The following is a 13,764-nucleotide window of genomic DNA, read 5'->3' on the forward strand; positions in this document are numbered from 1 at the left end:
CAAGGTTCACCATACCGGTGCATACATCCCATACTAGGCATGCTATGCTGCGCCACTACTAAATCAAGAGGTATGGAAGACGTACTAAGTTTTGATCAGGGTATGCCGTATCGGTACTGGTTGGCTACCAAACCGGTACGGTTCCGACTCATACCGGTTTAAACCGGTACCGAACCGACGCCTTTTCCGCACGCGCGCAGGGGCACCCGCAGACGCGCGCGCATCTGCGCGCACCCCACGTTAAATACCACTCTGTGGCATTAACTATCCCATGCAGGCAAGCTGCCCTGCGTGCCCACATGGCGAGCTGCCCCGCATGCCTGCGTGGGCACATTTCCCATCTTGCAGAAGTGGTTCCTTGCGCGGGGAACTGCACGGGCGTTCTTCCCCGTGCGGGGGGCATGCTGCCTCTCACGCGGGGCGCTCTTCCCAGGGCGCGGGCCGATGTGAACCGGTCCGGTTCGCACTAGTACACAGCAAAAATTGGTCAGTTCCAGCCCCTATGGGCTGGAACCATTTTCCACAACTCAACTGTACCGGTTGGCGCTGGTACAGGTACCGGTACAGTACGTGCTGAATCGGCCAGTTCGGTTCAACAGACCATGGTCTTGATACATCGAACCGACCCGAAACCGAGCGTACCGATACTGTATCAGCATAATATTGATATGGGGTCCGATACCGAGATTGTGGACCTCGATTTGGATTGTTTTAATCTGTACACTAATCATGTTAACATAGGCTAGGAGCCAACATGATCTTTAGGGCAACACAACAAAAGAAAAATTACTGATTAAAGAAGAAGTAGAGTAAATTAGACCAAAGGCAGATTAAAACTAAATCCCAAATCTAGAAGGATAACTAATAGCTTACGTTGCTATTGGAGGTCTTTGTCAACACCTAGAATACACTAAGAATCTTTTAAGTGAGCCACAACCAAGGACTTCACCAACTAGCTATTGTCATTCTTTAGATCCATCAGGTTTGCTTCAAAATCCACCATAGCATGCGTGGAATCCATCATGCCAAACAATTTTAAATGGCACAAGCATAAACGTGCACCGGAGAAAACAAAGCTTTCATTTATTGATTTTTGAGTGCATGTGGTGGTACTAATAGGCTTTAAGACCCTTTATATTGATAAGGATGAGTAGGTGCCCTTGGAGCTTAACTAAAACTCAGATTTCTTCAAAACCAAGTCATCTAGAACATCCTCGCACCTTAGGAGCATTTTGGACCCATAAACTAGTTTGACGACAATTTTATATAATTTGACGGCACAATATATGTCGTTAGATTACTTCATGCTTGACTTGGACTCTATTTGGGATGACTTAGCGGTCGTCTTAAACTCAAACTAGGTTTGACTACATCATTTCTGCTATCCAAAATAGTTGGGCACCACGGGTACTACCATCCAACTGTAGTCGGACAACATGGGCTCTACTCTCAAATTTCTCATTTGTATTGCACTGACAGTGCTTTAGTAGATTGAGGTGATTCAAATGGTTAAAAATAAGGCTCGCTAAACTAGTATCAAAGGGCATACCGGCCGGCAACTGGTTCAGCATGGTATGAGTCCGCACCATGCCGTTCCAAGGCATACTGAAAAAGGGAGGCCAAAGAGGGAGGGGGAGAGGGAAGAGAGGAAAAGAGATAGAGGAAGGGGGGGAGGAGGGAAAGGTAGAGGAAGGGAAAGAGAGGGCAAGGAGTGGGAGAGAGAGGCGAGTCGAGAGGGAGAGAGAGGGCTCAAAAGCCCTCATCTCATCCATCATCCGTAGAGAGCCGAAAGTCCAACTTCAATTATGAAGTTTTAAAAAAAAATTAGGGCTCTGCCTCCATTTTGTTTTAAAACAAGGGTGACCGCCCGATGACGGCAGACGAGTTGAGGGCTTTCGAGCCCTCTCCCTCCCTCGGCCTCTCTCCCCCTCCCTCTCCCTCCCCCCTCTCCCTCTTTTCTCTCTCCTTAAAATGTGGGCGCCTTTTTTTATTTTGAAAATTTTAAGTGAACTCGGCAAGGAGTTTGCCGAGTTCACTTAAAATTTTCAAACTAAAAAAAGAGTCCCGACGAATCTCTGTTTTGAAAGAAACAGGGTCTCGACGGACCTCTGTTTCAAAAGAAACAGGGTCCAGAGGGGGAGCCCTGCTCTAGCCCTTTGTAGCCCTCCCTCTCTCTCCCTCTCCCTTCCTCCCCCTCTCTCTTTTATTCTCTTTCCTTCTTCCTCTCCCGCTCATGCCGGTTTCTCATTTTGAATGCTAAAACCATCCTGGTCCGCCACCGACATGGGTCAGTACGCCCCGAACTAGACAATTTAGGACAATTCTGCATTCCTTGGTCCCTAGGATGGACATTGTTGAGGGGCTCCTGACTGCGTTGAGGAATGTTATCTACAAGATGGAGGATGATGCATCAATCATTGTTCGAGCATAAAAAAGATAAGCATTACTTATATGTTAGTAAACTATTATAATGTCTTTGATTTGTGAATCTTAAACAATAATACCATAATTTACGTGCACAATAGATCAAAGAATACAGTGAAGCCAATGGCACATTCTCAGAAAGGGGTGAAGTTATTAGTAAAGAAGAAATTTGTCCACATACTATTCTATACTAGATCTTGCTCATCTAATGTGTTAATGCAAATTATGACTGATGCATTATCAATATTTATGTTTGTAGCTAAGTGATGGTTTCACTATGGTGGGATAGCCCCATGCTTGATAGAATATGCAATCAAGATCCTCTTGCAACAGTCTCAGCTAGTGGGTGTGACCGCAAATAGTCAACCTTTGCATTTGATTCACAGCAAGTTGAGACAATTGTTAACCTAGTAGAGACTAAATGCAGTCTATGCGCATCACAACCTGTGGCTGAGGTTGAAATGTCTTTAGTAGGAAGTTTATCTAAAGTATCAGTACCCACTCAACAATGACTTTGTATATGACAAGGAGGATCTTGTTATAGGTTAGCTTAAAGGCCAGTAAGCCCAACCAAAACTTAAATGAGCCAGGATCACCCCTTTGACCAATCAGTCTCATAGCCCAAGAAGTTTACAGTAAATGAAAAGAACTGAGCCGATCGACCCATCACATCCACAATCAGCCGATACCCAACAGCAATACCCATTGCAAAGTTCAGGAGAAGCCAGTCAAGGTCACAATTTGGTTCACGTCCAAAGATCTTAAGCTAGAGATTTGATAGAGAGATGTTGAGGAAAGGTGACATAGCAGAAAAGGACGAAGGGGCGATTTGATCAACAAGGTCATGCTTGAAAGATCAACATACAAATAAAAGTAAACTGGATTGGAGAACCCTGCGCTTGGTGAAGAAAATTCTCGCGAAAAGATTTGCATTAATATCTCAAAAGGCTACTCCTTACAAAGGATTATATGCATATTTATAGGACATGATCAACTAATCATGATTCAGGCATTAAGCCCAAGATAGAATCATTCTTGAGAGATGACTCAACAATAAGGAAACATGCTAGAGTTATTCTATTACAAATATGAAAAACTGGCTGAAATTCGATATTGTCCCTAATGAAAAATTTATAAGAAAATATGTCGAAAACCTTTGAATCCCGTTCATTCGCACACTTGCTCACAGAATGGGAATAAATCAATATTTGCATATTGCAATCTTCGCCCACAAATCCGTTAGCTCCTCCGATGCTTGGCATGGTCCAGCTGGTTGTAGTACTTGATGGCTACACTTTTTGTTACATTAAGAGGTCACCACAGCGCTAGGAGTAGCCATCTAGAGAGCCATTTAGGGAGGCGAAGCTAGTCAGTGAAGTCAAACTAATCTACCTATTCGAGCCAACCAAGAGAATCAGGAAGGTTTATTGAACGAAGGTAAGAAGTCGATGCCCCAGACAAACATTCGGGCAAAGTAAAAGAAAGAAGAAATCAAATACACTTAAAAGAGTTGATGAAAAGCTAGTTCATAGTGACTCTAAGAGTACCAAACCGTTCAACGAGCAGGTCATCTCATGATACAGGCAATGATGACAAAAACTCTTCGATTGATGATGGGTTCGATGGTCAGGGTGGAGGCAATGGCAAGGGAGGGGATGGCACATAATTCGCTTTGCTTACTCCATTCCTTAGTCAGACCCAATTTGGGGATGCAATGCAGGATAAGGACTGCCAGCATAGGGCTAGGGAGGAAATTATAGCATACATGTGGGGGAGACCTAGAGATGGTGGATGCAGTACAGATCTAGCTGATGAGGTGGTGCATCAGGTAGGATCTTGGACCCTTGGTACTCAAGATCATCATCTTGTACCGGATCATATCCTCGCATGTCTGGTTATGATCCATATGGATACACACCCTCTGAGTCTCCATTTTCAAGTGGATATCCTCCTCTCCAATCTCAATCATAATATGGATCAGATAGGCTACCAATAAAGCAGTAGTATCAGCATGGCTACCAATACAGATAGGCTTTCTGAATGGCACAAATGTTACCTAGACATGTATAAGGGGCACCGACAGTCACTTGCAATTAATAAAATACATGTATATTTGTTGGCATCTTTTCCATCCAATTCAAGTGAGTGTCAGGAAACTCGGGGTTCTAGAAAACTTGATTGGCTAGCAAAAAAAGCGTTGAGTCTTCAACAGCAATGAGGTTGGCATGTGTGAACGTGCCATTGGCATGGTGATGAGGATTCAAGGGAAGATAGTAGCATGGATCCAGGTGCCTTGAGCTTCAAGGACTTTCATCACTGTCACACTATCATTCGAAGGTGGATCAAGGGTGTAGCGCAAGGATACAATAGAAAGATATAGTACTGGATTATAGTAGAAAGCTAAGTCATGCCTACTCCTAGGATAAAAAAAAGTAAAACTAAGATAAAAGATACATATTCAATAGATTGATCATCAAAGGATCCATATACAAAATACAATTCCATTATTTATACTAAACTACAATAATTGTCCACTCTTGACGGTTGTTATTCACATCCTCCACTTCTAGCGGTTCTAGTAACTGACACTGGTTGCCTTCTCACTATTGAACGATCATTAGAATCCATTATCTGTCAAATCGATACTCATATTTATCGATCTTGATCTATCGTTCATTGTTTTGACCTATATACCATTGGTCAGTGTTCCTTAATCGTCCTGCAACAAGATCTTCTGCGTCTTGGAACACCATCAAGGCCAATTTACTCATCCCTGTATTGTTGTTGATCATGACATTCGGCCTATTCATAGCTAAATCTTCATCTTTGAACTTGTCCCTCCATACTTGGAATTTATCACGATCCAACTCTATCAAGCCTGGTAAGGATCACGTGATTTTCACCTATTTGGACTTCATCCAATCGATCCACATGGCACTTCCTTTTAGCTACCATTTAAGCTATCGAGATAAGTGTAAACAATATTGCATTTCCATTTTTTATATAAATATTTATATTTAAATCTTATAGTAGTTAATATGACATGTATTACATAGCCATACCATTCTTTAGGCATGTAACATGAAATATTAAAGTATATAACATTGAAACATCAAAAACAAACTCACAAATTCCTATTTTCTATTTAAAAGTAAATAAAACTTAAAATACTAAAAACAAAAATTATTTTTTTTTTTGGGTGTACCAATATGGTTCAATATGGTACCTCTCCTACCGTACACAACCCAACACTAAGATTAGGAACCTAGAACAACATTGCATAAGATAAGAATTTATTCAAGTAGATTTACTTAGACTAGAATGGACTATATTTAACTTGAATTTGAGTTTTGCTCAAATCCACACATCAACTTTATTTAGATTCAAACATGATTAGGTGGAGATCCATAAGAAGGTTGTGCGTCCTCAAAGGAGACAAAATGGATAGCCTTTCAAAGAAGGCCCATCTCATATTTCTCTGTTCTTCTTTTAGTTAATAAACAAAGAAAGAAATATGCTTCCATCACTTTTTTTCTACTTCTCTGAGCATTAAGTGTTGGAATATTTCAAAATTCCGAGTCTGCCCTTCTTTGTCTTTTGTCTTTTTGTCTAGTGTACTTTCTTTTAGTCCCACATTGGAAAGGAACAAAACTCAAAAGATCTTTATATAGTATTCAACCTTTTAACTTGGTGAAGCAAAGAAAGAAAGTAGCCCACGCGCGCATGAGCCCAATGGAGGTCCAAACCAAAATTGGCGAATCCGATCCGGAAACGTTTAACCGGGCGCGTTGCGATTATCACGCGCAGGGGGACCCCCCCCCCCCCCGCGGGTGTGGGCTTGAGTCAGGTTTCTTTTTGCCGTTTTATTTTTTGAATTGTTTTGATAAAACGTCGCGTCTTTAAAACATCGCACCTCTTTCGTAAAACGACATGTCTTTTAAATACGCCTCTTCATTTCTTTTTAAACCCTATCAGATCCGATAGAGTTAATCAATCAAAAAGCCTCTCTCTCTCACTGTTCCTCTGTTCTGTTCCCGAGAGGATACTCTCCTCTGTTCTGTTTCCGAGAGGATACTCTCCTCTGTTCTGAGCGCTTCTGGGCTGTTCGACAAGATCACTGCATCTGCGAGTGTGCGCTTGGAGTGATCCAGTTGTTGTATCCTGGAGGATAGGCCGCCATTACCTGCTACACCGAGATTCATTCTCCGAGGGGCGCGATCTATTCTTAAGGACAGTGAAATCACGCCTCAACTGATAAGTTCTTCCTTCTCTCCATCTATCATTTTTCTTACAATCTTAAGAATAGATCGGCATGGATTCTGCTATGATTACTGCTAGATCAATTCCTGATACTTCTAAAATTGAGAGTTTCAATGGTATGTATTTTAAGAGATGGCAAGGACGTGTTTATTCTGCATTGGATATGCTTAATTTTGCTCAGTATTTAAATCAGTCAAAACCGATAGAAGGGTCTGAAGATTTTGACACTAAATTCAAAGAGTGGGAACATGGAAATAAAATCTGTAGACACACAATTCTGAGTACACTGTCCAATGAACTTTTTGATGTCTACTGTTCATACAAAGAAGCTGCAGAAATTTGGGAAAATTTGAATAAAAAATATGTGTTAGAAGATGCTGGAGTACAGAAATATGCTATAGGAAATTTTCTGCACTTTCAAATGTCCGAGGATAGGGATGTGTCATCCCAAATACATGATTTTCATAGGTTAGTCACTGATCTTAAAAATGAAGATATAATGCTTCAAGAAGTTTTCCTAGCCGGCTGTTTGATTGAAAAATTACCTGAGTCTTGGAAAAATTATAAAAACAGCATGAAGCACAAAAGGAAACATATGAGTCTTGAAGATGTTATTGTTCATATTAGAATTGAAGAACAAAATCGAGTCAGAGACCGAGAACAATTGGCCAAGGAAATGACTTCCAAAGCCAATGTAATAGTCAGCAAACCAGATGGGTCTCGTTCAAAGTTCAAGAAGCCTTATCTCAAAAATGATAAGAAACCTAAGTTCCAAGGTCTTGGTTTTAAAAGAAAGGGAACTTGTTTTGTTTGTGGAAAACCTGGACATTATGCTAATCAATGCAGGTTTAGAAAAAGGAATGATATATCTGTTAAACCAAATGCTAACTTGGTAGAGACAGATATTATTGCAGCAGTTGTGTCTGAAACCAACATGGTTATGGCAGCAAAGGACTGGGTGGTAGATTCTGGGGCTACCAGACATATTTGTGGCAATAGGAGTGCATATACTTCCTACACTCCATTAAATGAAGGCGAAGAACAAGTGTTCATGGGTGATTCGAGACCCTCGCCAGTGGTTGGCAAAGGAAAAGTACTCCTCAAGCTAACATCAGGAAAAGTCCTTTCCCTGAATGATGTGCTGCATGTTCCTAATATCCGTTGGAACTTAGTATCTGTATCTTTATTAGGAAAGGCTGGAATTAAAGTGTATTTTGAGTCTGATAAAATTGTAATGACTAAGAACAATGTTTTCATTGGGAAGGGTTATTGTAACCAGGGTTTATTTGTCTTGAATGTAACCGAAACTATGAATGAAAATGCATCATCTTTTGCTTATTTGATTGATTCTGTTGATGTATGGCATGGTAGATTAGGACATGTTAATTTTTCTTATATCAAGAAAATGAAAGACCTAGGCTTGTTAAATAATATTACCTTTGGAAATGTGAATGATAAATGTGAAGTGTGTGTAGAATCTAAATCTACTAAAAAGAGTCATAAGTCAATAGAAAGAGAAACTGAATTACTTGGATTAATACATTCTGATTTAGGAGATTTGAAAAACACTCCAACTAGAGGAGGAAAAAGATTTTACATAACTTTTATTGATGATTATTCTAAATACACTAAGGTATATCTACTTAGGACTAAAGATGAAACTTTTAAAAAATTTCAGCAATATGTTACTGAAGTAGAAAATAAATTTAATAAGAAAATTAAAAGAATAAGGACTGATAGAGGAGGAGAATATGAGTATAATCTCTTCAATAAATTTTGTGAAGATAAAGGTATAATCCATGAGATTACCCCACCATATTCTCCTGAATCTAATGGAGTTGCTGAACGTAAAAATAGAACTCTAAAAGAAATGATGAATGCTATGTTAATAAGCTCAGGAGTACCTCTTTATTTGTGGGGGGAAGCTATTCTCTCCGCTTGTCACATTCAAAATAGAATACCTTATAAGAAAATTGGTAAGACACCCTATGAGTTATGGGAAGGTCATGTACCTAACCTTACATATCTTAAAGTATGGGGGTGTTTGGCCAAAGTTCTATTACCTGAACCAAAGAAAAGAAAGTTGGGACCTAAAACCTTTGATTGCTTATTTATTGATTATGCATTAAATAGTGCTGCTTATAGATTCTTGGTATTAAAATGTGAATCTAATATTATGGAACCTAACACTATAGTAGAATCTAAAAATGCTGATTTCTTTGAACATATCTTTCCTATGAAACTAGGTAAAGAAAAAATTGACTCTCAGTCTCATAATAAACAAGAAAAGGAGGCACATGAAAATTATGAAATTGATTTAAGAAGAAGTAAAAGAACTAGAAAAGAGAAAAAATTTGGAAATGATTTTTACACCTTTCTTGTTGATAATGAACCTCAAACTTATAAAGAAGCAATAACTTCAGCTGATGCACCTTTTTGGAAGGAGGCTATTAATAATGAAATAGAGTCTATTATGTCTAATCATACATGGACCTTAGTTGATTTGCCTCCAGGTGCTAAATCAATTGGTTGTAAGTGGATTTTTAAAAGAAAGTTAAAACCAGATAATTCAATTGATAAGTTTAAAGCAAGATTAGTAGCAAAAGGATACTCACAAAGAAAAGATATTGATTATTTTGACACCTTTGCACCAGTTTCTAGAATTTCATCTATTAGAGTACTCATTGCATTAGCATCCATTCATAATTTAGTAATTCACCAAATGGATGTAAAAACTGCATTCTTGAATGGAGAATTAGATGAAGAAATTTACATGGAACAACCTGAAGGTTGTATTGTTCCTGGTAATGAGCACAAAGTTTGTAAATTAGTAAAATCCTTATATGGATTAAAACAAGCACCTAAACAATGGCATGAAAAATTTGATAAAGTATTGGTATCTAATGGCTTTCTAATTAATGAGGCTGATAAGTGTGTTTATAGTAAGGTTGTTAATAATGTTGTTGTGATCATATGTTTGTATGTTGATGATATGCTTATAATGGGAACTGATTTGAATATAGTTATAGATACTAAGAAATTTTTAGCTTCAAATTTTGATATGAAAGATATGGGTGAAGCTGATGTAATTCTTGGGATTAAAATAACAAGAAGTTCTAATGGACTTATGCTATCACAAGAACACTATATTGAAAAAATTTTAAGAAAATTTGAGCATTATGATAGTAAACCCGTATCTACTCCATATGATGCTAGTATACATTTAAGGAAAAATAAAGATAATGGTATTTTACAAATAGAATATGCTCGCATCATTGGTAGTTTAATGTTTTTAGTTAACTGCACTCGTCCTGATATTGCTTATGCAGTAGGAAGATTAAGTAGGTATACTCATAATCCTAGTAAGGACCATTGGAGTGTCGTTCATAGAGTACTAAGGTACTTGAAAGGAACCATTAATTATGGTTTGTTATATCGTGGATTTCCAGCTGTACTAGAAGGGTATAGTGATGCAAATTGGATCTCTGATTCAGATGAGATGAAATCCACGAGTGGATATATCTTTACTCTTGGTGGGGGTGCAGTATCTTGGAAATCATCCAAGCAAACATGCATCGCTCGGTCTACAATGGAGTCCGAGTTTATTGCCTTAGAAAAGGCAGGTTCTGAAGCTGAATGGCTTAGAAATCTTGTGGGAGATATTCCATTATGGAATAAACCAACACCTTCTGTGTCTATTCTTTGTGATAACCAAGTTGCTATATATCGAGCTAAGAATAAAGTTTATAATGGAAAGAATAGACACATAAGGTTGAGACATAATATTGTAAGGCAGCTGCTTGATGATGGAATTATATCTCTTGAGTTTGTAAAGTCAGAGTTGAATTTGGCCGATCCTTTGACAAAACCACTAGGTAGAAAACTAGTGAGTGAAACATCGAGGGGGATGGGACTAATGCCTATATCAAAGTCAATAACAACAGAAACCCAACATGTGTGATTGGAGATCCCATGAAGCATGTTCATATGGGTAATAACAAGTCGCTAGTTGACTGTGAGTACACTATCGTATTTAATTTTGAAAATCCATCCCTATGGTGTAGATAGTGCAAACTGTAGTAGATAAGGATGAGGTAAAGCTCTTAATGGATACCATAGTCCTTTAGGATGGTGTGTATACCTGCAGTACACACTTGATGGATCCACCTATATGGGTGTGGAAGTGGGGCCGCTTCCTATGAGAATTAGGCAGTTCTCTAAAGCACTCATGAATATCCAGGTAAGGTGCATGGCCTATTTGCACCAACCCGTTTAGAACAAGCCCAGAACTTGAGAGGTCAATGTGGGCTATGAGTCACTGATTTACATAAAGGACTTTTGGTTCATAGAAATTTCATGTTTCACCAAAAGTTCTGTAAGTCATACTTACTAGTCCTAAAAAAATGGTTCATAGTCTCAAAGACACCAATTTGATGCATTGAACTCTCGCGCTCGTTAACTTATTATTGAATTTTAAAATATGTGGGGGATTGTTGGAATATTTCAAAATTCCGAGTCTGCCCTTCTTTGTCTTTTGTCTTTTTGTCTAGTGTACTTTCTTTTAGTCCCACATTGGAAAGGAACAAAACTCAAAAGATCTTTATATAGTATTCAACCTTTTAACTTGGTGAAGCAAAGAAAGAAAGTAGCCCACGCGCGCATGAGCCCAATGGAGGTCCAAACCAAAATTGGCAAATCTTTCGTAAAACGACATGTCTTTTAAATACGCCTCTTCATTTCTTTTTAAACCCTATCAGATCCGATAGAGTTAATCAATCAAAAAGCCTCTCTCTCTCACTGTTCCTCTGTTCTGTTCCCGAGAGGATACTCTCCTCTATTCTGTTTCCGAGAGGATACTCTCCTCTGTTCTGAGCGCTTCTGGGCTGTTCGACAAGATCACTGCATCTGCGAGTGTGCGCTTGGAGTGATCCAGTTGTTGTATCCTGGAGGATAGGCCGCCATTACCTGCTACACCGAGATTCATTCTCCGAGGGACGCGATCTATTCTTAAGGACAGTGAAATCACGCCTCAACTGATAAGTTCTTCCTTCTCTCCATCTATCATTTTTCTTACATTAAGTTCATATCAAATGCAGTATTGTTGATCCCATTGGTAGTTGTTGCTCTTGTTAATTCCAGCTAAGTAACTCTTTGCTCTTCTGTCCCTCCTGCGTAATGTGATTCCTGTACTCTGTGGCTGTCGTGCTTTTTAATGCATTTGTTCCCCAACCCCGCCCCCACCCACCAAAAGTTCTTTTTTTCTCCAAGGCATTATTCTATCGCAGGCATTGTATGCAACCGAAAACACAGGCATAATTTCAAACAGCGCAAACTTATGTTAAAAGAAAAAAAAAAAAAAAAATCCGCCATGCGATAATGAGAGCATCCAAGAGCTGAAACGACTTACCGTCTTGAAGAAGAGCTTGTCGTGGGAAGTCCTATCATCCCACACCAACAAGCACACCCGAACCCCCTCCTCCGACTTGTACTTGAGCAGCTCCCCCAATGTGAGCGCCTCGGCCATGGCCGGGATCCTCAGCGACCGTTCCCTCACCAGCTTCACCTTGTGGTAGATGGACCACCCCGCTATGTAAATCAAATGGTGCGCCTCCAGTATCGCTTCGCATATATCCTCCCAGCACTTGTTATGCCGAAACACCGCCCCACCCTCCAATTCGATGTCGTACGGGAGGTCCCCTTGCCGGACATGGGCATCCTGGTAAAGCGTCAGCATCCCTCCCTTCCTCAAGGGGAAGTACGTGTCCCGGACCCCTCTCTTCTCGGGATCCCCCGGGATGCCGTTCCGGTACGCCGGATTCTTCTCCACGGGCGTGAAACTCATCGAGACGCGGAGTGCCGAAGCCGGCCTCGGCGGCCGCCCGGAGGGGGCGATCACCGGGAACCAATCGTCGATCAGTTGGCCGGAGGCGATGCGGTCGGCGGGGACGGTGGCGGTGCCGATGAGCTGGGCGCCGAAGACGTCGCTGTCCTTGACCTCGAACTCGATGTGGCCGGCGCGGTGCGCGAGGAATAGCTTGAAGTGCTCGTTCCAGTGGGGTTCCAGGGAGTTGGGGATCACGCGGGTGCGGGCGAGGGTGTCTCTGGCGAGGATGACTTTGACGTAGGGGTCGCTGGTGATGGCCTTGGGTTTGGGTTGGAGGGGGAAGTGGGGACTCGTCTTCTTGCCCGTCCTGAACTCTTCTTCGCGATCGGTGCGGCGGCGGGTGGGGAGGGAGAGGCCGCAGGCGCCGAGGCAGCGGCGGATGCGCTCGGTGAACATGTCCATGTTGGGGAGGTCGCGGGCCTCGCGGATGTGGAGGTCCAGATCGCCGTGGAGGAGGAGGAGCCTCTCCGGGGTGGCATCCATTGTATTCCTCGGGGGAGTTGGAAAGGGGTCTCAGGAGCCGCCGCCATGGGAGGGGGAATGTATGTAGTAGGGAGGGAGGAATGGGAGGAGGTGTAGGAGAGAAGGGAAGGATAGGTTCTTGGTTGATACCAGAGGGTTTGGAATCGCCCAGGCTAAAGGAGAGGGTTTTGCGAGATGAGATTAGATGGGGGTTTTGGTTCGTTGGAGGAATAAAGAAATGGCTTGGATCGGCTGGGTGATGGAGGCTTCTTGAATTTTTCTAGAAGAAAAAAATGATGATGGATCGGATGCCTTTGGGGAATAAGTGGAGAAGACCGTTGGAATTTTGAGGGTGAGATTTCTCATTCATCGTTATTGCTTTTGGCTGGAATTGTTTCCTTCTCTTGAAGAAGTCATGCATAAATCAGAAAAACTACAAGCAGTTGCCTGATTGCTTCTCTGTTATCTTCAGGTCCCACCCCCAGTTTAATAAGTTATCTTTATCTTTAATTATGTAAATAAGAACATAGTATATATCCTCTATATAGATCATAGGGTCTTATGTGAATAGGTAAATTCTCTTTTTTGAGACATTCTTTGCTTCTTGCTGCGAATATGGTCTTCAACCCATTAGGAGCATCCTAATAAATGAATATGGGATAGATATTTAAATGTTCGCTCGGATTTGTAGGGTATCTGCTAAAGAAACATTATACAATTACACTGCAAGTAAT

The 13,764-nt window shown here is 40.9% G+C and overlaps 1 protein-coding gene across 5 annotated transcripts in view; it reads right to left on the bottom strand.

Moving 5' to 3' along the window:
- The window catches only part of LOC103703829 (phospholipase D delta-like), a 73,525-nt gene extending 59,960 nt beyond the window's left edge, over window positions 1-13,565 (bottom strand). For 4 of the 5 annotated variants that reach the window (XR_005512012.1, XM_039126838.1, XM_026803314.2 and 1 more), the window contains exon 1: window positions 12,092-13,565. Coding sequence is in view for 4 of the 5 variants with exons in the window: in XM_039126838.1 (XP_038982766.1) it covers window positions 12,092-13,051 (960 nt within the window). In the remaining variant the exon portion in view is untranslated. The remainder of the gene's footprint in view (window positions 1-12,091) is intronic. The other variant, XM_008786839.4, reaches the window with a different exon arrangement.
- Between the last annotated feature and the right edge of the window lie 199 nt (window positions 13,566-13,764).

Source organism: Phoenix dactylifera, chromosome 5 (assembly GCF_009389715.1).
Source record: "Phoenix dactylifera cultivar Barhee BC4 chromosome 5, palm_55x_up_171113_PBpolish2nd_filt_p, whole genome shotgun sequence".
NCBI classification, from domain to species: domain Eukaryota; kingdom Viridiplantae; phylum Streptophyta; class Magnoliopsida; order Arecales; family Arecaceae; genus Phoenix; species Phoenix dactylifera.